Source organism: Oncorhynchus gorbuscha, unplaced genomic scaffold (assembly GCF_021184085.1).
Source record: "Oncorhynchus gorbuscha isolate QuinsamMale2020 ecotype Even-year unplaced genomic scaffold, OgorEven_v1.0 Un_scaffold_5184, whole genome shotgun sequence".
NCBI classification, from domain to species: domain Eukaryota; kingdom Metazoa; phylum Chordata; class Actinopteri; order Salmoniformes; family Salmonidae; genus Oncorhynchus; species Oncorhynchus gorbuscha.
The window spans coordinates 1-25,250 of NW_025749046.1; the positions used below are offsets into that span (position 1 = coordinate 1).

The window sequence follows — 25,250 nt, forward strand, 5'->3', positions numbered from 1 at the left end:
ATATTCTGTTATATTATGTTCTATATTCTGTTTCGTTCTGTTCTCTGTTCTGTTCTGTTCTTTTCCATTCTGTTCTGAAGAGCCAAATACACTGAAAGACACTGGTGTAGTGTGTGTGTGCAGAGTGTCAGTAATATAGCAGTATGATGTGTGTGTGATGTGTTTGTGTGCAGAGTCGCAGTAAGGGCTCCAGACTGAACATAGTAATCATCGCTGAAGGGGCCATCAACAGAGCTGGTGAACCGATCTCTTCAAGCTACGTCAAGGATGTACGTCTTTAAACAGCTCATTCCGTGTGCCTCTGTCTTTGTAGGAAACCCTGATAAACTGCATCAGTATTAATCACATAGTGACTTATTATACTTTGTGGGACCATGACAATGCGTCCCAAATTTGACCCTGTTCCCTTTGTAGTGCACTATAAAGAGAACAGGATGCATCCCATGACTATATAAACATCTGTGTTCCCTTTGCTGACTTGACCTCGTTTCTCCATGTCTATTCCCTGACTGACTGCTCCTCTCTACATGTCTATTCCCTGACTGACTGACTGACTGCTCCTCTCTCCATGTCTATTCCCTGACTGACTGACTGCTCCTCTCTCCATGTCTATTCCCTGACTGACTGACTGACTGACTGCTCCTCTCTCCATGTCTATTCTCTGGCTGACTGACTGCTCCTCTCTCCATGTCTATTCTCTGACTGGCTGGCTGACTGCTCCTCTCTCCATGTCTATTCCCTGACTGACTGCTCCTCTCTCCATGTCTATTCTCTGACTGACTGACTGCTCCTCTCTCCATGTCTATTCTCTGACTGACTGACTGCTCCTCTCTCCATGTCTATTCCCTGACTGACTGACTGCTCCTCTCTCCATGTCTATTCCCTGACTGACTGACTGACTGCTCCTCTCTCCATGTCTATTCTCTGACTGGCTGGCTGACTGCTCCTCTCTCCATGTCTATTCCCTGACTGGCTGACTGACTGCTCCTCTCTCCATGTCTATTCCCTGACTGACTGACTGACTGCTCCTCTCTCCATGTCTATTCTCTGGCTGGCTGACTGCCTGCTCCTCTCTCCATGTCTATTCCCCGACTGACTGACTGACTGACTGCTCCTCTCTCCATGTCTATTCCCTGGCTGACTGACTGACTGACTGCTCCTCTCTCCATGTCTATTCCCTGGCTGACTGCTCCTCTCTACATGTCTATTCCCTGACTGACTGACTGACTGCTCCTCTCTCCATGTCTATTCTCTGACTGGCTGGCTGACTGCTCCTCTCTCCATGTCTATTCTCTGGCTGGCTGACTGCTCCTCTCTCCATGTCTATTCTCTGACTGGCTGACTGCTCCTCTCTCCATGTCTATTCCCTGACTGACTGACTGACTGCTCCTCTCTCCATGTCTATTCTCTGGCTGACTGACTGCTCCTCTCTCCATGTCTATTCTCTGACTGGCTGGCTGACTGCTCCTCTCTCCATGTCTATTCCCTGACTGACTGACTGCTCCTCTCTCCATGTCTATTCTCTGACTGACTGACTGCTCCTCTCTCCATGTCTATTCTCTGACTGACTGACTGCTCCTCTCTCCATGTCTATTCCCTGACTGACTGACTGCTCCTCTCTCCATGTCTATTCCCTGACTGACTGACTGCTCCTCTCTCCATGTCTATTCTCTGGCTGGCTGACTGCCTGCTCCTCTCTCCATGTCTATTCCCTGGCTGACTGACTGACTGACTGCTCCTCTCTCCATGTCTATTCCCTGGCTGACTGACTGACTGACTGCTCCTCTCTCCATGTCTATTCCCTGGCTGACTGCTCCTCTCTACATGTCTATTCCCTGACTGACTGACTGCTCCTCTCTCCATGTCTATTCTCTGACTGGCTGACTGACTGCTCCTCTCTCCATGTCTATTCCCTGGCTGACTGCTCCTCTCTACATGTCTATTCCCTGACTGACTGACTGCTCCTCTCTCCATGTCTATTCTCTGACTGGCTGACTGACTGCTCCTCTCTCCATGTCTATTCTCTGACTGGCTGACTGACTGCTCCTCTCTCCATGTCTATTCTCTGACTGACTGACTGCTCCTCTCTCCATGTCTATTCACTGACTGACTGACTGACTGCTCCTCTCTCCATGTCTATTCTCTGACTGACTGACTGCTCCTCTCTCCATGTCTATTCTCTGACTGACTGACTGCTCCTCTCTCCATGTCTATTCTCTGGCTGACTGACTGCTCCTCTCTCCATGTCTATTCTCTGACTGGCTGGCTGACTGCTCCTCTCTCCATGTCTATTCTCTGACTGACTGACTGACTGCTCCTCTCTCCATGTCTATTCTCTGACTGACTGACTGACTGCTCCTCTCTCCATGTCTATTCTCTGACTGACTGACTGCTCCTCTCTCCATGTCTATTCTCTGACTGACTGACTGCTCCTCTCTCCATGTCTATTCTCTGGCTGGCTGCTCCTCTCTCCATGTCTATTCTCTGACTGACTGGCTGACTGCTCCTCTCTCCATGTCTATTCTCTGACTGACTGACTGACTGCTCCTCTCTCCATGTCTATTCTCTGACTGACTGACTGCTCCTCTCTCCATGTCTATTCTCTGACTGACTGACTGCTCCTCTCTCCATGTCTATTCTCTGACTGACTGACTGACTGCTCCTCTCTCCATGTCTATTCTCTGACTGACTGACTGACTGCTCCTCTCTCCATGTCTATTCTCTGACTGACTGACTGCTCCTCTCTCCATGTCTATTCTCTGACTGACTGACTGACTGCTCCTCTCTCCATGTCTATTCTCTGACTGACTGCTCCTCTCTCCATGTCTATTCTCTGACTGACTGTAGCTGGTTGTGAAGAGGCTGGGCTATGACACCCGGGTGACAGTCCTAGGTCATGTACAGCGAGGGGGAACACCCTCCGCCTTCGACCGGGTGCTGGTGAGTTCAGCTCCTTAACACTCGTTATACTCTCCCTGGAGGCCCCTACTGTACTGGAGGCCCCTACTGTACTGGAGGCCCCTACTGTACTGGAGGCCCCTACTGTACTGGAGGCCCAGTACTGTTCACCTGATTTAGAATTCCTTACAATCAAATGTAGACCGCATTATCTTCCAAGAGAATTCTCTTTGATTATAATCACAGCCGTATATATCCCCCCCCAAGCAGACACATCGATGGCTCTGAACGAACGTTATTTAACTCTTTGCAAACTGGAAAACATTTATCCGGAGGCTGCATTCATTGTAGCTGGGGATTTTAACAAAGCCAATCTGAAAACAAGACTCCCTAAATTTTATCAGCATATCGATTGCGCAACCAGGGGTGGTAAAAACCTTGGATCATTGTTACTCTAACTTCCGCGACGCATATAAGGCCCTGCCCCGCCCCCCTTTCGGAAAAGCTGACCACGACTCCATTTTGCTGATCCCTGCCTACAGGCAGAAATTAAAACAAGAGGCTCCCACGCTGAGGTCTGTCCAACGCTGGTCAGACCAAGCTGACTCTACACTCCAAGACTGCTTCCATCACGTGGACTGGGACATGTTTCGTATTGCGTCAGATGGGAATATTGACGAATACGCTGATTCGGTGTGCGAGTTCATTAGAACGTGCGTCGAAGATGTCGTTCCCATAGCAACGATAAAAACATTCCCTAACCAGAAACCGTGGATTGATGGCAGCATTCGCGTGAAACTGAAAGCGCGAACCACTGCTTTTAATCAGGGCAAGGTGTCTGGCAACATGACTGAATACAAACAGTGCAGCTATTCCCTCCGCAAGGCTATTAAACAAGCTAAGCGTCAGTACAGAGACAAAGTGGAATCTCAATTCAATGGCTCAGACACAAGAGGCATGTGGCAGGGTCTACAGTCAATCACGGACTACAAGATGAAATCCAGCCCAGTCACGGACCAGGATGTCTTGCTCCCAGGCAGACTAAATAACTTTTTTGCCCGCTTTGAGGACAATACAGTGCCACTGACACGGCCTGCAACGGAAACATGCGGTCTCTCCTTCACTGCAGCCGAGGTGAGTAAGACATTTAAACGTGTTAACCCTCGCAAGGCTGCAGGCCCAGACGGCATCCCCAGCCGCGCCCTCAGAGCATGCGCAGACCAGCTGGCCGGTGTGTTTACGGACATATTCAATCAATCCCTATACCAGTCTGCTGTTCCCACATGCTTCAAGAGGGCCACCATTGTTCCTGTTCCCAAGAAAGCTAAGGTAACTGAGCTAAACGACTACCGCCCCGTAGCACTCACTTCCGTCATCATGAAGTGCTTTGAGAGACTAGTCGAGGACCATATCACCTCCACCCTACCTGACACCCTAGACCCACTCCAATTTGCTTACCGCCCAAATAGGTCCACAGACGATGCAATCTCAACCACACTGCACACTGCCCTAACCCACCTGGACAAGAGGAATACCTATGTGAGAATGCTGTTCATCGACTACAGCTCGGCATTCAACACCATAGTACCCTCCAAGCTCGTCATCAAGCTCGAGACCCTGGGTCTCGACCCCGCCCTGTGCAACTGGGTACTGGACTTCCTGACGGGCCGCCCCCAGGTGGTGAGGGTAGGCAACAACATCTCATCCCCGCTGATCCTCAACACGGGGGCCCCACAAGGGTGCGTTCTGAGCCCTCTCCTGTACTCCCTGTTCACCCACGACTGCGTGGCCACGCACGCCTCCAACTCAATCATCATGTTTGCGGACGACACAACAGTGGTAGGCTTGATTACCAACAACGACGAGACGGCCTACAGGGAGGAGGTGAGGGCCCTCGGAGTGTGGTGTCAGGAAAATAACCTCCCACTCAACGTCAACAAAACTAAGGAGATGATTGTGGACTTCAGGAAACAGCAGAGGGAACACCCCCCTATCCACATCGATGGAACAGTAGTGGAGAGGGTAGCTAGTTTTAAGTTCCTCGGCATACACATCACAGACAAACTGAATTGGTCCACTCACACTGACAGCGTCGTGAAGAAGGCGCAGCAGCGCCTATTCAACCTCAGGAGGCTGAAGAAATTCGGCTTGTCACCAAAAGCACTCACAATCTTCTACAGATGCACAATCGAGAGCATCCTGGCGGGCTGTATCACCGCCTGGTACGGCAACTGCTCTGCCCTCAACCGTAAGGCTCTCCAGAGGGTAGTGAGGACTGCACAACGCATCACCGGGGGCAAACTACCTGCCCTCCAGGACACCTACACCACCCGTTGTTACAGGAAGGCCATAAAGATCATCAAGGACATCAACCACCCGAACCACTGCCTGTTCACCCCGCTATCATCCAGAAGGCGAGGTCAGTACAGGTGCATCAAAGCTGGGACCGAGAGACTGAAAAACAGCTTCTATCTCAAGGCCATCAGACTGTTAAACAGCCACCACTAACATTGAGTGGCTGCTGCCAACACACTGTCATTGACACTGACCCAACTCCAGCCATTTTAATAATGGGAATTGATGGGAAATGATGTAAATATATCACTAGCCACTTTAAACAATGCTACCTTATATAATGTTACTTACCCTACATTATTCATCTCATATGCATATGTATATACTGTACTCTACATCATCGACTGCATCCTTATGTAACACATGTATCACTAGCCACTTTAACTATGCCACTTTGTTTACTTTGTCTACACACTCATCTCATATGTATATACTGTACTCGATACCATCTACTGTATGCTGCTCTGTACCATCACTCATTCATATATCCTTATGTACATGTTCCTTATCCCCTTACACTGTGTATAAGACAGTTTTGGAATTGTTAGTTAGATTACTTGTTGGTTATCACTGCATTGTCGGAACTAGAAGCACAAGCATTTCGCTACAATCGCATTAACATCTGCTAACCATGTGTATGTGACAAATAAAATTTGATTTGATTTGTACTGGAGGCCCCTACTGTATTGTACTGGACTCCCCTACTGTATTGGAGGCCCCTACTGTATTGTACTGGACTCCCCTACTGTATTGGAGGCCCCTACTGTAATGGACTCCCCTACTGTACTGGACTCCCCTGGGGGCCCCTACAGTACTGGATGTCCCTACTGTATTGTACTGGATGTCCCTACTGTATTGTACTGGAGGCCCCTACTGTATTGTACTGGAGGCCCCTACTGTATTGTACTGGAGGCCCCTACTGTATTGTACTGGAGGCCCCTACTGTATTGTACTGGAGGCCCCTACTGTATTGTACTGGAGGCCCCTACTGTATTGTACTGGAGGCCCCTACTGTATTGTACTGGAGGCCCCTACTGTATTGTACTGGAGGCCCCTACTGTATTGTACTGGAGGCCCCTACTGTATTGTACTGGAGGCCCCTATTGTACTGGAGGCCCCTATTGTACTGGAGGCCCCTATTGTACTGGAGGCCCCTATTGTACTGGAGGCCCCTATTGTACTGGAGGCCCCTATTGTACTGGAGGCCCCTATTGTACTGGAGGCCCCTATTGTACTGGAGGCCCCTATTGTACTGGAGGCCCCTATTGTACTGGAGGCCCCTATTGTACTGGAGGCCCCTATTGTACTGGAGGCCCCTATTGTACTGGAGGCCCCTATTGTACTGGAGGCCCCTATTGTACTGGAGGCCCCTATTGTACTGGAGGCCCCTATTGTACTGGAGGCCCCTATTGTACTGGAGGCCCCTATTGTACTGGAGGCCCCTATTGTACTGGAGGCCCCTATTGTACTGGAGGCCCCTATTGTACTGGAGGCCCCTATTGTACTGGAGGCCCCTATTGTACTGGAGGCCCCTACTGTACTGTTCGGTTCAGATTGGAGTAGTGGGCTGTTCCCTCTAGATCATAGTGAATGCAAGGTTAAGAATGTAAGAGTGGCGCTGTACCAGCTTGTGGACTGGCTGCGCCACTATGTTATTTAAAATAGAATGTAAGAGTGGCGCTGTACCAGCTTGTGGACTGGCTGCGCCACTATGTTATTTAAAATAGAATGTAAGAGTGGCGCTGTACCAGCTTGTGGACTGGCTGCGCCACTATGTTATTTAAAATAGAATGTAAGAGTGGCGCTGTACCAGCTTGTGGACTGGCTGCGCCACTATGTTATTTAAAATAGAATGTAAGAGTGGCGCTGTACCAGCTTGTGGACTGGCTGCGCCACTATGTTATTTAAAATAGAATGTAAGAGTGGCGCTGTACCAGCTTGTGGACTGGCTGCGCCACTATGTTATTTAAAATAGAATGTAAGAGTGGCGCTGTACCAGCTTGTGGACTGGCTGCGCCACTATGTTATTTAAAATAGAATGTAAGAGTGGCGCTGTACCAGCTTGTGGACTGGCTGCGCCACTATGTTATTTAAAATAGTTAATGAAATACTATTTTATTTTGTATATTATTTTTTATAATTTCAGGCTCTAGATTGCAGGAAATGGCAGTTATAAGTGTTCCAAGGGCCTACAGACCTAACCCTGTGGCCCGTACTCAGCAGCACCATCATGTTAAGTCCTGTCCTGTTGTAATTCCACAGAGCAGTAAGGTGGGAGTGGAGGCTGTCGTCGCTCTGTTAGAGGCCACTCCAGAGACCCCAGCCTGTGTCATCGGCCTGTCAGGAAACCAGGCTGTCCGCCTGCCTCTTGTGGAGTGTGTACAGATGGTGAGGTATCATCCTGTTTCAGAAGGGACGAACCACTGACAAATTCTCCTAACAATAAACAGTCCTGAATGTTTTTGCTCCATGTCTGTAAATCTAATCCCTTTCACAGTTCCTCTCTCATACTCTGCAACAGAGCATTACAGTCTTACTGTTTGAGGGAGGGTAAATGAGAGGGATTTACACAAATCGAATTCTGACGATTGTATGATTATATGATGTGTGTCTTGCCTGTAGACTAAAGAGGTTCAGAAGGCCATGAATGAAAAGAGGTTTGATGAAGCCATCCAGCTGAGAGGAAGGTGAGAGATGTCAAATATCTTATGAATATGATACACCACGTGACCAAAAGTATCTGCTTGTCCAACATCTCATTCCAAAATCAAGGGCATTAATATGGAGTTGGTCCCCCCTTTGCTACTGTAACAGCCATAAGAGCATTGGTGTTGGGCGTTTTGGCCTGGCTCATAGTCGGCGATCCAATCCCAAAGGTGTTCGATGGGGTTGAGGTCAGGGCTCTGTGCAGGCTAGTCAAGTTCTTCCACACCGATTTCAAACACCATTTCTGTATGGCCCTCACTTTGTGCACGGGGGCATTGTCATGCTGAAACAGGAAAGGGACTTCCCCAAACTGTTGCCACCAAATTGGAAGCACAGAATCGTCTCGCATGTCATTGTATGCTGTAGAGTTAAGATTTCCCTTCACTGGAACTAAGGAGCCTAGCCCGAACCATGAAACAGCCCCAGACCATTATTCAGACCATTATTCCTCCTCCACCACCAAACTTTACAGTTGGCACAATGAATTCGGGCAGGTAGCTTTCTCCTGGCATCTACCAAATCCAGTTTTGTCCATCGGACACTTAAAGTTGACCGGGGCAGCTCTAGCAGGTCAGAAATTCGACCAACTGACTTCTCCCTGTGTCCTGCCCTTCTGGCAGCTTTATGGGGCTTGTACAGCTGGTGAACAATCAGCCCTTGATTACTCACCAACTCTCCCATCAGCCCTTGATTACTCACCAACTCTCCCATCAGCCCTTGATTACTCACCAACTCTCCCATCAGCCCTTGATTACTCACCAACTCCCCCATCAGCCCTTGATTACTCACCAACTTCCCCATCAGCCCTTGATTACTCACCAACTCCCCCATCAGCCCTTGATTACTCACCAACTCCCCCATCAGCCCTTGATTACTCACCAACTCCCCATCAGCCCTTGATTACTCACCAACTCCCCCATCAGCCCTTGATTACTCACCAACTCCCCCATCAGCCCTTGATTACTCACCAACTCCCCCATCAGCCCTTGATTACTCACCAACTCCCCCATCAGCCCTTGATTACTCACCAACTCTCCCATCAGCCCTTGATTACTCACCAACTCCCCCATCAGCCCTTGATTACTCACCAACTCCCCCATCAGCCCTTGATTACTCACCAACTCCCCCATCAGCCCTTGATTACTCACCAACTCCCCCATCAGCCCCAATTAGTCCTGGGTGGCGAGCCCGTGGAGACCTGGCACGTCCAGCAGATGGAGCCATCGTTTAGTGATGTATCCTCCGTCTGTCACCAGGCCTCAACGAGTCTCCCCCTGGTGGCTGACCTGCTGTTTGCCACATAACATCATTTCAAAAGGGTTTTCTAATGATAAATTAGCCTTTTAAAATGATAAACTTGGATTAGCTAACACAACATGCCATTGGAACACAGGAGGGATGGTTACTGATAATGGACCTCTGTACGCTCATGTAGATATTCCATAAAAAACCTGCCGTTTCCAGCTACAATAGTCATTTACAACATTAACCATGTCTACACTGTATTTCTGATCAATTTGATGACATTTTAATGGACCAAAAAAATAATTTTCTTTAAAAAAAACAAAGATATTTCTAAGTGACCCCAGCTTTTTGAACGGTGGGGTATTATGGAGTATGTATGTAAATATGAAATAATGAATGTGATGTTAAGAACATTTGATAAATGTTTTCTGAATATGATTTATTCTTTGTTTAGGAGTTTTGAGAACAACTGGAACATGTACAAACTGCTTGCCTTTCAGAAGCCTGCTGTTACCAAGGTAATCTATTATTAGATTGTTCCGTTATTTAACCAGGCAAGTCAGTTAAGCACAAGTTCTTATTTACAAAGACGGCCTATCCCCGGCCAAACCTGGACGACCTGGGGCCAATTGTGCGGCCGGATGTGATACAACCTGAATTTGAACCAGGGACTGTAGTGACGTCTCTTGCACTGAGATGCCTTAGAATGCTGATCCACTCGGAAGCCTTAATATTCACTGTGAGACATTACTCCCATGACATGGCTGTGGACTCCTCTGTCTCATCTTTCTTCAGAGCAACCACACGCTGGCGGTGCTGAATGTGGGTGCTCCAGCAGCAGGGATGAATGCAGCGGTCCGGTCGGCTGTCAGAGTGGCGCTGGCCTACGGTCACAAGGTCTACTCTGTCAACGACGGCTTTGAGGGGTTGGCCAATGGAGCGGTGAGGATATAGTCTCTTTAGGAGAGAACACTAAACATGGCCAATGGAGCGGTGAGGATATAGTCTCTTTAGGAGACAACACTAAACATGCGATGGATGGATGGATGGATGGATGGATGGAGAGAGAGAGACAACACTAAACATGCTATGGGTGGATGAAGAGAGAGCCAGCAGTATTATCTAGTAGTAGTAGGATGGATGGATGAAGAGAGAGACAGCAGTATTATCTAGTAGTAGGATGGATGGATGAAGAGAGAGACAGCAGTATTATCTAGTAGTAGGATGGATGGATGAAGAGAGAGACAGCAGTATTATCTAGTAGTAGGATGGATGGATGAAGAGAGAGACAGCAGTATTATCTAGTAGTAGGATGGATGGATGAAGAGAGAGACGGCAGTATTATCTAGTAGTAGGATGGATGGATGAAGAGAGAGACAGCAGTATTATCTAGTAGTAGTAGGATGGATGGATGAAGAGAGACAGCAGTATTATCTAGTAGTAGGATGGATGGATGGATGAAGAGAGAGACAGCAGTATTATCTAGTAGTAGGATGGATGGATGGATGAAGAGAGAGACAGCAGTATTATCTAGTAGTAGTAGTAGGATGGATGGATGGATGAAGAGAGAGACAGCAGTATTATCTAGTAGTAGTAGTAGGATGGATGGATGAAGAGAGAGACAGTAGTATTATCTAGTAGTAGGATGGATGGATGAAGAGAGAGACAGCAGTATTATCTAGTATAAAGATGGATGGATGAAGAGAGAGACAGATTGATTCAGCAGTATTATCTAGTAGTGGGATGGATGAAGAGGGAGACAGTAGATTGATTCAGCAGTATTATCTAGTAGTGGGATGGATGAAGAGGGAGACAGTAGATTGATTCAGCAGTATTATCTAGTAGTGGGATGGATGAAGAGGGAGAGACAGATTGATTCAGCAGTATTATCCAGTATTCAGATGCGCTATTGTCTTTCAAGGTGTCCCATTATATGTTCTATAAATCTGATCCTTTTTCTTTTTCTTCTGCCTAAAATTAAAAAAAAAACATGCTTTTTCTTTTCTTTAATCATGTTTGAAATGCAAAAGAAATGCCATACAATCAAAGGAGTTTAGGTGCAATTTAGAATTGACCACCAGATGGCAGCAGTGTGTGTGCAACGTTTCATACTGATCCAGTGAAGCATTACATTACTACACAATATTTTGTATTAAGTCTGCCAGGAGTAATTTAAGAGTGCATGGTGGGTGGAGGAATTGACCGACAAATCTGTGGATATAGCTGCCTATATATATACCAGCCTAATGTCATCTGTCAAACAGGTATGACTACCTCTCATTTCTTAAATAGGAAGAAATAGGCTCCATCACAAACTAACTACAGCTCTTTTTTAAGTGTTGCAGTCATTTCACTTGCTGTAGTAGCTGACATGTATAATTTTGAGTCATCTGCATGCATAGACACACTGGCTTTACTCAAGTAAAGATTGAAAAAAGTAAGGGGCCTAGACAGCTGCCCTGGGGAATTCCTGATTCTACCTGGATTATGTTGGAGAGGCTTCCATCCCTCTGTGTTCTGTTAGACAGGTAACTCTTTATACGTAATATAGGGGTTAGTAAAGTCCTAACACATACGTGTTTCCAGCAGCAGACTATGATCGATAATGTCAAAAGCTGCACTGAAGTCTAACAAAACAGCCCCCACAATCATTTTATCATCAATTTCTCTCAGCCAATTATCAGATATTTGTGTAAGTGCTGTGCTTGTTGAATGTCCTTCTCTATAAGCGTGCTGAAAGTTTATTGTCAATTTGTTTACTGTAAAATAACATTGTATCTGGTCAAATACAATATTTTCCAAAAGTTTACTAAGGGTTGGTAACCGGCTGATTGGTCGGCTATTTGAGCCAGTAAAGGGGGCTTTACTATTCTTAGGTAGAGGAATGACTTCAGCTTCCCTCCAGGCCTGAGAGCCACACACTCTCTAGTAGGCTTAGCTTGGAAGATATGGCAAATAGGAGTGGCAGTATCGTCCGCTATTATCCTCCAATTTTCCATACAAATGTTCAGACCCAGGTGGCTTGTCATTGTTGATAGAAAACAATATTTTTTTCACTTCTTCCACACTCACTTTACAGAATTCAAAATTGATAATCCATGTGGAGATAATTGTGACAGAGAGAACTGACTGATTATAATTCTGACTGCACATTTTCAAATCGGGACAATAAAGATATTGATTGCATGACGTGTGTTCTTCCTCTATCAGGTGACAGAGATCGAGTGGCACGGTGTGGCTGGATGGACTGGCCAGGGTGGATCTCTTCTGGGGACTAAAAGGTCTGTTTTACAATGATGATTAGGAGGGAAAGCAGTTGATAGTTTGTACTCAATGTGGTTATTGGTGTGCCCTTTTTTAAAATGAGAAAGATGTCCTCCTGAATTGTGGTTTGCTGTGTGGGTTCTTTGTGTTCCACAGAACCCTTCCCAGTACTTGCATGCAGAAGATCGTGGACAACATCAACAAGCATAATATCCAGGCTCTGCTGATCGTTGGGGGATTTGAGGTACCAGTTACAGACAAAAACAGAACATTATATTGAGATTGGTGTTGGTATTCCCTAATGGCGTACATGGCGTGCTGCATCAGATAACAGATTTTATATGGCCTCCCTCCTCAAAACGTTGTTTTAGTCACATATGTTCTGTTATTTGATCTTCCTACAATGTAATGTACTAAAGACTAAACAATGTGACTGTGTTGACGGGTATTGAATCATTTCTGAAATAATACACGCACTAGATAGACTGTTAATGGCCTCCATCTGATGCCGTGTGTGTGTGTGTTATCTACAGGCGTACGAGGGCGTGCTGGAGTTATATGATGCTCGCGGTAGCTTTGACGAGTTGTGTATCCCCATGGTGGTGATCCCTGCCACCATCAGTAACAACGTACCCGGGACAGACTTCAGTCTGGGGGCAGACACGGCTGTCAACGCTGCCATGGAGGTCAGTCTGATCTGATGAAAGATAAAACACAATAAAACCCAATGGGTCCTTTCCAGTGTGGTCGTCTCTGGCAACAAAATGTCACGTGAATATAGATTGACACTATAAACTCAATTTAAAAACATGAGGCCAACCAGAAGTCTAGACCAGGCCCCTTCATCTTCAACTCTGTTCCTTTAGCAGGACCTGTTTTAGCATAGTAACATCACACAGAGGACTCATCATAGTTCATATGTTAGGAAGTTAAATGTGCAATCTACTGTTGAAACAATAACAAACTGGACTCCCTGCCACTGTTTTGGAGAAATGTTATAGTTTTACCATGTTTATAGTTGTAACCATGTTTATAGTTGTAACCATGTTGTAACCATGTTGTAACCATGTTTATAGTTGTAACCATGTTGTAACCATGTTGTAACCATGTTTATAGTTGTAACCATGTTGTAACCATGTTGTAACCATGTTGTAACCATGTTTATAGGTGTAACCATGTTTATAGGTGTAACCATGTTTATAGGTGTAACCATGTTTATAGGTGTAACCATGTTTATAGGTGTAACCATGTTTATAGGTGTAACCATGTTGTAACCATGTTTATAGTTGTAACCATGTTTATAGTTGTAACCATGTTGTAACCATGTTTATAGGTGTAACCATGTTTATAGGTGTAACCATGTTGTAACCATGTTTATAGGTGTAACCATGTTGTAACCATGTTTATAGGTGTAACCATGTTTATAGGTGTAACCATGTTGTAACCATGTTTATAGGTGTAACCATGTTTATAGGTGTAACCATGTTTATAGGTGTAACCATGTTTATAGGTGTAACCATGTTTATAGGTGTAACCATGTTTATAGGTGTAACCATGTTTATAGGTGTAACCATGTTTATAGGTGTAACCATGTTTATAGGTGTAACCATGTTTATAGGTGTAACCATGTTTATAGGTGTAACCATGTTTATAGGTGTAACCATGTTTATAGGTGTAACCATGTTTATAGGTGTAACCATGTTGTAACCATGTTTATAGGTGTAACCATGTTGTAACCATGTTTATAGGTGTAACCATGTTGTAACCATGTTTATAGGTGTAACCATGTTGTAACCATGTTTATAGGTGTAACCATGTTGTAACCATGTTTATAGGTGTAACCATGTTGTAACCATGTTTATAGGTGTAACCATGTTGTAACCATGTTTATAGGTGTAACCATGTTGTAACCATGTTTATAGGTGTAACCATGTTGTCACCATGTTTATAGGTGTAACCATGTTGTCACCATGTTTATAGGTGTAACCATGTTGTCACCATGTTGTCACCATGTTGTCATCATGTTGTCACCATGTTGTCACCATGTTTATAGGTGTCACCATGTTTATAGGTGTAACCATGTTGTAACCATGTTTATAGGTGTCACCATGTTTATAGGTGTCACCATGTTTATAGGTGTCACCATGTTGTAACCATGTTGTAACCATGTTGTAACCATGTTGTAACCATGTTGTAACCATGTTGTAACCATGTTGTAACCATGTTGTAACCATGTTGTAACCATGTTGTAACCATGTTGTAACCATGTTTATAGGTGTAACCATGTTGTAACATGTTTATACATGTTTATACATGTTTATAGTTGTAACCATGTTTATAGGTGTAACCATGTTGTCACCATGTTTATAGGTGTAACCATGTTTATAGGTGTAACCATGTTTATAGGTGTAACCATGTTTATAGGTGTAACCATGTTGTAACCATGTTGTAACCATGTTTATAGGTGTAACCATGTTTATAGGTGTAACCATGTTTATAGGTGTAACCATGTTTATAGGTGTAACCATGTTGTAACCATGTTTATAGGTGTAACCATGTTTATAGGTGTCACCATGTTTATAGGTGTCACCATGTTTATAGGTGTCACCATGTTTATAGGTGTCACCATGTTTATAGGTGTCACCATGTTTATAGGTGTCACCATGTTTATAGGTGTCACCATGTTTATAGGTGTAACCATGTTTATAGGTGTAACCATGTTTATAGGTGTAACCATGTTGTAACCATGTTTATAGGTGTCACCATGTTTATAGGTGTAACCATGTTGTAACCATGTTTATAGGTGTCACCATGTTTATAGGTGTCACCATGTTGTAACCATGTTTATAGGTGTCACCATGTTTATAGGTGTAACCATGTTTATAGGTGTAACCATGTTTATAGGTGTAACCATGTTGTAACCATGTTTATAGGTGTCACCATGTTTATAGGTGTCACCATGTTTATAGGTGTCACCATGTTGTAACCATGTTTATAGGTGTCACCATGTTTATAGGTGTCACCATGTTTATAGGTGTAACCATGTTGTAACCATGTTTATAGGTGTAACCATGTTTATAGGTGTAACCATGTTTATAGGTGTAGCCATGTTTATAGGTGTCACCATGTTTATAGTTGTCACCATGTTTATAGGTGTAACCATGTTTATAGGTGTAACCATGTTTATAGGTGTAACCATGTTGTAACCATGTTTATAGGTGTCACCATGTTTATAGGTGTCACCATGTTTATAGGTGTCACCATGTTTATAGGTGTCACCATGTTTATAGGTGTCACCATGTTGTAACCTGTTTATACATGTTTATACATGTAACCATGTTTATAGGTGTCACCATGTTTATAGGTGTCACCATGTTGTAACCTGTTTATACATGTTTATAGGTGTAACCATGTTTATAGGTGTAACCATGTTGTAACCATGTTTATAGGTGTAACCATGTTTATAGGTGTAACCATGTTTATAGGTGTAACCATGTTTATAGGTGTAACCATGTTTATAGGTGTAACCATGTTTATAGGTGTAACCATGTAACCATGTTTATAGGTGTAACCATGTTGTAACCATGTTTATAGGTGTAACCATGTAACCATGTTTATAGGTGTAACCATGTTGTAACCATGTTTATAGGTGTAACCATGTTGTAACCATGTTTATAGGTGTAACCATGTTTATAGGTGTAACCATGTTTATAGGTGTAACCATGTTTATAGGTGTAACCATGTTTATAGGTGTAACCATGTTTATAGGTGTAACCATGTTTATAGGTGTCACCACGTTTATAGGTGTCACCACGTTTATAGGTGTCACCACGTTTACAGGTGTCACCACGTTTACAGGTGTCACCACGTTTACAGGTGTAACCACGTTTACAGGTGTAACCACGTTTACAGGTGTAACCACGTTTACAGGTGTAACCACGTTTACAGGTGTAACCACGTTTACAGGTGTAACCACGTTTACAGGTGTAACCACGTTTACAGGTGTAACCACGTTTACAGGTGTAACCACGTTTACAGGTGTAACCACGTTTACAGGTGTAACCACGTTTACAGGTGTCACCACGTTTATAGGTGTCACAATGTTTATAGGTGTCACCATGTTTATAGGTGTCACCACGTTTATAGGTGTCACCACGTTTATAGTTGTCACCACGTTTATAGTTGTCACCACGTTTATAGTTGTCACCACGTTTATAGTTGTCACCATGTTTATAGGTGTAACCATGTTTATAGGTGTAACCATGTTTACAGGTGTAACCATGTTGTAACCATGTTGTAACATGTTTATAGGTGTAAACATGTTTATAGTTGTAACCATGTTGTAACATGTTTATAGGTGTAACCATGTTGTAACCATGTTTATAGTTGTAACCATGTTTATAGGTGTAACCATGTTTATAGGTGTAACCATGTTTATAGGTGTAACCATGTTTATAGGTGTAACCATGTTTATAGGTGTAACCATGTTTATAGGTGTAACCATGTTTATAGGTGTAACCATGTTTATAGGTGTAACCATGTTTATAGGTGTAACCATGTTTATAGGTGTCACCATGTTTACAGGTGTCACCATGTTTACAGGTGTCACCATGTTTACAGGTGTCACCATGTTTACAGGTGTCACCATGTTGTAACCATGTTGTAACATGTTTATAGGTGTAAACATGTTTATAGTTGTAACCATGTTTATAGGTGTAACCATGTTGTAACATGTTTATAGGTGTAACCATGTTGTAACCATGTTTATAGTTGTAACCATGTTTATAGGTGTAACCATGTTTATAGGTGTAACCATGTTTATAGGTGTAACCATGTTGTAACCATGTTTATAGGTGTAACCATGTTGTAACCATGTTTATAGGTGTCACCATGTTTATAGGTGTCACCATGTTTATAGGTGTAACCATGTTGTAACCATGTTGTAACACGTTTATAGGTGTAAACACGTTTATAGGTGTAACCACGTTTATAGGTGTAACCATGTTTACAGGTGTAACCATGTATGTAGGAACTGCAGATTGACCCTTTCAGTTGTGTCTCTAACCTTCCCCTCTCTGTCTGTCATCTGTCCGTCTCCTCATCTCTTAGAGTTGTGATAAGATTAAGCAGTCGGCTACAGGGACCAAGAGAAGGGTGTTCGTAGTGGAAACTATGGGAGGCTACTGTGGTTACCTGGCAACCTACGCCGGTATCGCTGTGGGAGCAGACGCTGCTTACATCTTCGAGGACCCCTTCAACCTCCAGGACCTAAAGGTGAGAATCAGGCTGCTGCTGGCATAGTACCTTATTCCCTACTCTGGTCCAAAGTAGTTCACTAGGGTGCCATCTCAGACGAACAGTCTTCACTAGGGTGCCATCTCAGACTAACAGTCTTCACTAGGGTGCCATCTCAGACTAACAGTCTTCACTAGGGTGCCATGTCAGACTAACAGTCTTCACCAGGGTGCCATGTCAGACTAACAGTCTTCACCAGGGTGCCATCTCAGACTAACAGTCTTCACCAGGGTGCCATCTCAGACTAACAGTCTTCACTAGGGTGCCATCTCAGACTAACAGTCTTCACTAGGGTGCCATCTCAGACTAACAGTCTTCACTAGGGTGCCATCTCAGACTAACAGTCTTCACTAGGGTGCCATCTCAGACTAACAGTCTTCACTAGGGTGCCATCTCAGACTAACAGTCTTCACTAGGGTGCCATCTCAGACTAACAGTCTTCATTTATCCCAGACAGACCACAACGTCATTTCATATGAATGTACTGTAGGTTAGACTTCCTGAACAGAGTGATAAATGATCCATGTACTGTAGGGGTTAGACTTCCTGAACAGAGTGATAAATGATCCATGTACTGTAGGTTAGACTTCCTGAACAGAGTGATAAATGATCCATGTACTATAGGGGTTAGACTTCCTGAACAGAGTGATAAATGATCCATGTACTGTAGGTTAGACTTCCTGAACAGAGTGATAAATGATCCATGTACTGTAGGTTAGACTTCCTGAACAGAGTGATAAATGATCCATGTACTGTAGGTTAGACTTCCTGAACAGGGATAAATGATCCATGTACTGTAGGTTAGACTTCCTGAACAGTGATAAATGATCCATGTACTGTTGCCTGAACAGAGTGATAAATGATCCATGTACTATAGGTTCGACTTCCTGAACAGTGATAAATGATCCATGTACTGTTGCCTGAACAGAGTGATAAATGATCCATGTACTGTTGCCTGAACAGAGTGATAAATGATCCATGTACTATAGGTTCGACTTCCTGAACAGAGTGATAAATGATCCATGTACTATAGGTTAGACTTCCTGAACAGAGTGATAAATGATCCATGTACTATAGGGGTTAGACTTCCTGAACAGGGATAAATAATCCATGTACTGTAGGTTAGACTTCCTGAACAGAGTGATAAATGATCCATGTACTGTAGGTTAGACTTCCTGAACAGAGTGATAAATGATCCATGTACTGTAGGTTAGACTTCCTGAACAGAGTGATAAATGATCCATGTACTATAGGGGTTAGACTTCCTGAACAGAGTGATAAATGATCCATGTACTGTAGGTTAGACTTCCTGAACAGAGTGATAAATGATCCATGTACTGTAGGTTAGACTTCCTGAACAGAGTGATAAATGATCCATGTACTGTAGGTTAGACTTCCTGAACAGAGTGATAAATGATCCATGTACTATAGGGGTTAGACTTCCTGAACAGAGTGATAAATGATCCATGTACTGTAGGTTAGACTTCCTGAACAGAGTGATAAATGATCCATGTACTGTAGGTTAGACTTCCTGAACAGAGGGATAAAGGATCCATGTCCTGTTGCCTGAACAGAGTGATAAATGATCCATGTACTGTTGCCTGAACAGAGTGATAAATGATCCATGTAGTCTTAATAAATACGACCCTGCCCTTTCAGACTAACGTGGAGCATCTCGCAGAGAAGATGAAGGAAGACATCCAGAGGGGTCTGGTGCTGAGGTAAGACCCCATTATAGAGGTCAACAGTTAAGACCCCATTATAGAGGTTAACCACAGTGCACCATTATAGAGGTCAACAGGTAAGACCCCATTATAGAGGTCAACAGGTAAGACCCCATTATAGAGGTCAACAGGTAAGACCCCATTATAGAGGTCAACAGGTAAGACCCCATTATAGAGGTCAACAGGTAAGACCCCATTATAGAGGTCAACAGGTAAGACCCCATTATAGAGGTCAACAGGTAAGACCCCATTATAGAGGTCAACAGGTAAGACCCCATTATAGAGGTCAACAGGTAAGACCCCATTATAGAGGTCAACAGGTAAGACCCCATTATAGAGGTCAACAGGTAAGACCCCATTATAGAGGTCAACAGGTAAGACCCCATTATAGAGGTCAACAGGTAAGACCCCATTATAGAGGTTAACCACAGTGCACCATTATAGAGGTTAACCACAGTGCACCATTATAGAGGTTAACCACAGTGCACCATTATAGAGGTTAACCACAGTGCACCATTATAGAGGTTAACCACAGTGCACCATTATAGAGGTTAACCACAGTGCACCATTATAGAGGTTAACCACAGTGCACCATTATAGAGGTTAACCACAGTGCACCATTATAGAGGTTAACCACAGTGCACCATTATAGAGGTTAACCACAGTGCACCATTATAGAGGTTAACCACAGTGCACCATTATAGAGGTTAACCACAGTGCACCATTATAGAGGTTAACCACAGTGCACCATTATAGAGGTTAACCACAGTGCACCATTATAGAGGTTAACCACAGTGCACCATTATAGAGGTTAACCACAGTGCACCATTATAGAGGTTAACCACAGTGCACCATTATAGAGGTTAACCACAGTGCACCATTATAGAGGTTAACCACAGTGCACCATTATAGAGGTTAACCACAGTGCACCATTATAGAGGTTAACCACAGTGCACCATTATAGAGGTTAACCACAGTGCACCATTATAGAGGTTAACCACAGTGCACCATTATAGAGGTTAACCACAGTGCACCATTATAGAGGTTAACCACAGTGCACCATTATAGAGGTTAACCACAGTGCACCATTATAGAGGTTAACCACAGTGCACCATTATAGAGGTTAACCACAGTGCACCATTATAGAGGTTAACCACAGTGCACCATTATAGAGGTTAACCACAGTGCACCATTATAGAGGTTAACCACAGTGCACCATTATAGAGGTTAACCACAGTGCACCATTATAGAGGTTAACCACAGTGCACCATTATAGAGGTCAACAACAAGACATCCAGAGGGGTAGTTAATATAGTGAATGATGGGATCTCGATGGTTCTGTTTCTATAGGACAGTTAACATGGTGAATGATGGGATCTCGATGGTTCTGTTAATATAATAAATGATAGGATCTCGATGGTTCAGTTAATATAGTGAATGATAGGATCTCGATGGTTCAGTTAATATAGTGAATGATAGGATCTCGATGGTTCTGTTAATATGGTGAATGATTGGATCTCGATGGTTCTGTCTCTATAGGACAGTTAATATAGTAAATGATAGGATCTCGATGGTTCTGTTAATATAGTGAATGATAGGATCTCGATGGTTCTGTTAACATAGTGAATGATAGGATCTCGATGGTTCTGTCTCTATAGGACAGTTATAGTGAATGATGGGATCTCGATGGTTATGTTAATATAGGGAATGATAGGATATCGATGGTTCTGTTAATATAGGGAATGATAGGATATCGATGGTTCTGTCTCTATAGGACAGTTATAGTGAATGATAGGATCTCGATGGTTCTGTCTCTATAGGACAGTTATAGTGAATGATAGGACCTCGATGGTTCTGTTAATATAGTGAATGATAGGATCTCGATGGTTCTGTCTCTATAGGACAGTTATAGTGAATGATAGGATATCGATGGTTCTGTTAACATAGTGAATGATAGGATCTCGATGGTTCTGTTAATTTAGTGAATGATAGGATATCGATGGTTCTGTTAACATAGTGAATGATAGGATCTCGATGGTTCTGTCTCTATAGGACAGTTATAGTGAATGATGGGATCTCAATGGTTCTGCCTCTATAGGACAGTTATAGTGAATGATGGGATATCGATGGTTCTGTTAACATAGTGAATGATAGGATCTCGATGGTTCTGTTAACATAGTGAATGATAGGATCTCGATGGTTCTGTTAACATAGTGAATGATAGGATCTCGATGGTTCTGTTAACATAGTGAATGATAGGATCTCGATGGTTCTGCCTCTATAGGACAGTTATAGTGAATGATGGGATCTCAATGGTTCTGCCTCTATAGGACAGTTATAGTGAATGATGGGATATCGATGGTTCTGTTAACATAGTGAACGATAGGATCTCGATGGTTCTGTCTCTATAGGACAGTTATAGTGAATGATGGGATCTCAATGGTTCTGCCTCTATAGGACAGTTATAGTGAATGATGGGATATCAATGGTTCTGTTAACATAGTGAATGATAGGATCTCGATGGTTCTGTCTCTATAGGACAGTTATAGTGAATGATAGGATCTCGATGGTTCTGTCTCTATAGGACAGTTATAGTGAATGATAGGATCTCGATGGTTCTGTCTCTATAGGACAGTTATAGTGAATCATGGGATCTCGATGGTTCTGTTTCTGTAGGACAATTATAGTGAATGATGTGATCTCGATGGTTTTGTCTCTGTAGGACAATTAATATGGTGAATGATGGGATCTCGATGGTTCTGTCTCTATAGGACAGTTAATATAGTGAATGATGTGATCTCGATGGTTTTGTCTCTGTAGGAATGAGAAGTGTCACCTTCACTACACCACTGATTTCATCCACAAGCTGTATTCTGCCGAGGGGAAGGGCATCTTCGACTGTAGGGTCAACGTGCTGGGGCACCTCCAGCAGGTACGGAACGAACACAACCACACTGTTAAAATGCAACCTTATATTAAAAGGATGATGAGCTTGTTGATCAGGAAATTAGGGGATAGACGTAGATGATGTAGAATGTGAAGTGTATGAATGATCAAATATGGTTCCTAGAAGTTTTTCTTTCTGCTCTGAGATTAACTGATTTTTCTCTCACCTGACGTTCTAGGGAGGTGCACCAACACCCTTCGACAGAAACTGTGGCACCAAGCTGGGTGTGAAGGCTGTGCAGTGGCTCACAGAGAAGATGATCAACAACTTCAGACAAGGTACTGGATGTGTCTCGAATGGCACCCTATTCCCTAAATAGTGCACTACTTTTGACTAGGGCCCATAGGACTCTGGTTAAAAGTAGTGAACTATGAAGGGAATAGGGTGTCAAGGCTCTGGTTAAAGTAGTGAACTATGAAGGGAATAGGGTGCCAAGACTGGTTAAAAGTAGTGAACTATGAAGGGAATAGGGTGCCAAGGCTCTGGTTAAAGTAGTGAACTATGAAGGGAATAGGGTGCCAAGACTGGTTAAAAGTAGTGAACTATGAAGGGAATAGGGTGCCAAGACTGGTTAAAAGTAATGAACTATGAAGGGAATAGGGTGCCAAGACTGGTTAAAAGTAGTGAACGATGAAGGGAATAGGGTGCCAAGGCTCTGGTTAAAGTAGTGAACTATGAAGGGAATAGGGTGCCAAGGATCTGGTTAAAGTAGTGAACTATGAAGGGAATAGGGTGCCAAGACTGGTTAAAAGTAGTGAACGATGAAGGGAATAGGGTGCCAAGGCTCTGGTTAAAGTAGTGAACTATGAAGGGAATTGGGTGCCAAGACTGGTTAAAGTAGTGAACTATGAAGGGAATAGGGTGCCAAGACTGGTTAAAGTAGTGAACTATGAAGGGAATAGGGTGCCAAGGCTCTGGTTAAAGTAGTGAACTATGAAGGGAATAGGGTGCCAAGGCTCTGTTTAAAGTAGTGAACTATGAAGGGAATAGGGTGCCAAGGCTCTGGTTAAAGTAGTGAACTATGAAGGGAATAGGGTGCCAAGGCTCTGGTTAAAGTAGTGAACTATGAAGGGAATAGGGTGCCAAGGCTCTGGTTAAAGTAGTGAACTATGAAGGGAATAGGGTGCCAAGACTGGTTAAAGTAGTGAACTATGAAGGGAATAGGGTGCCACGGCTCTGGTTAAAGTAGTGAACTATGAAGGGAATAGGGTGCCAAGGCTCTGGTTAAAGTAGTGAACTATGAAGGGAATAGGGTGCCAAGGCTCTGGTTAAAGTAGTGAACTATGAAGGGAATAGGGTGCCAAGGCTCTGGTTAAAGTAGTGAACTATGAAGGGAATATGGTGCCAAGGCTCTGGTTAAAGTAGTGAACTATGAAGACACTATAAGAGGAGGAGCTTTATCTCTGATTCAACAACATGTAGCCGTGGAAACAGGGTGGTAGATATATAATGGTTATCTCCTCGTCAACTTCTACCATTCCAGGTCGTGTGTTCGTCAACGCCCCAGACACAGCGTCTGTCATCGGCTTCAGTAAGAAGGTCCTGTCCTTCATCCCTGTGACTGAACTTAAGGCACAGACTGACTTTGAGTGAGTAGAGTACCACAGCTGTTGTCCATCTATCCAAACCTGTTGTCATGAAGTGCTTTACAATGTGGTTTTTAGAGTGTGTCATTTTAGTCTCTAAGCAGGCAGTAAAATTTCTCTTCCACCCCCTCCCCCCGTAGGCACCGGATGCCCAAGGTCCAGTGGTGGCAGAACCTGCATCAGATTCTGAAGATGTTGGCCAAGCACCAGACCAGCTTCAGCGAGTACGTCCCTGGAGAGATAGAACATGTGACCCGACGCTCTCTCAGCATCGACACTGGCTTCTAGAACACACACTAACCCTGGACTGTAGACACTGGCTTCTAGAACACATATTAACCCTGGACTGTAGACACCGGCTTCTAGAACACACACTAACCCTGGACTGTAGACACTGGCTTCTAGAACACACACTAACCCTGGACTGTAGACACTGGCTTCTAGAACACATATTAACCCTGGACTGTAGACATCGGCTTCTGGAACACACACTAACCCTGGACTGTAGACACCGGCTTCTAGAACACACACTAACCCTGGACTGTAGACACCGGCTTCTAGAACACATATTAACCCTGGACTGTAGACACCGGCTTCTAGAACACACACTAACCCTGGACTGTAGACAACGGCTTCTAGAACACACACTAACCCTGGACTGTAGACACTGGCTTCTAGAACACACACTAACCCTGGACTGTAGACACTGGCTTCTAGAACACATATTAACCCTGGACTGTAGACACCGGCTTCTAGAACACACATTACCCCTGGACTGTAGACATCGGCTTCTGGAACACACACTAACCCTGGACTGTAGACACCGGCTTCTAGAACACACACTAACCCTGGACTGTAGACACCGGCTTCTAGAACACATATTAACCCTGGACTGTAGACACCGGCTTCTAGAACACATATTAACCCTGGACTGTAGACACCGGCTTCTAGAACACACATTACCCCTGGACTGTAGACATCGGCTTCTGGAACACACACTAACCCTGGACTGTAGACACCGGCTTCTAGAACACACACTAACCCTGGACTGTAGACACCGGCTTCTAGAACACATATTAACCCTGGACTGTAGACACTAGCTTCTAGAACACATATTAACCCTGGACTGTAGACATCGGCTTCTAGAACACACACTAACCCTGGACTGTAGACACCGGCTTCTAGAACACACACTAACCCTGGACTGTAGACACTGGCTTCTAGAACACA

At 44.0% G+C, this 25,250-nt stretch overlaps 1 protein-coding gene across 1 annotated transcript; it reads left to right on the plus strand.

Annotated features, from left to right (window-relative positions):
* Positions 1-173: 173 nt before the first annotated feature.
* LOC124028983 (ATP-dependent 6-phosphofructokinase, liver type-like) lies at positions 174-25,250 on the plus strand (the record flags this gene model as incomplete). Its single annotated transcript, XM_046340865.1, has 15 exons — positions 174-269; positions 2,848-2,940; positions 7,516-7,641; positions 7,876-7,940; positions 9,659-9,722; positions 10,000-10,146; positions 12,415-12,485; positions 12,625-12,712; positions 13,002-13,154; positions 17,578-17,742; positions 19,423-19,484; positions 22,308-22,419; positions 22,613-22,712; positions 23,918-24,023; positions 24,161-25,250. Coding segments are annotated over 15 exons (1,596 nt in total), but the record flags the coding sequence as incomplete, so codon positions are not given.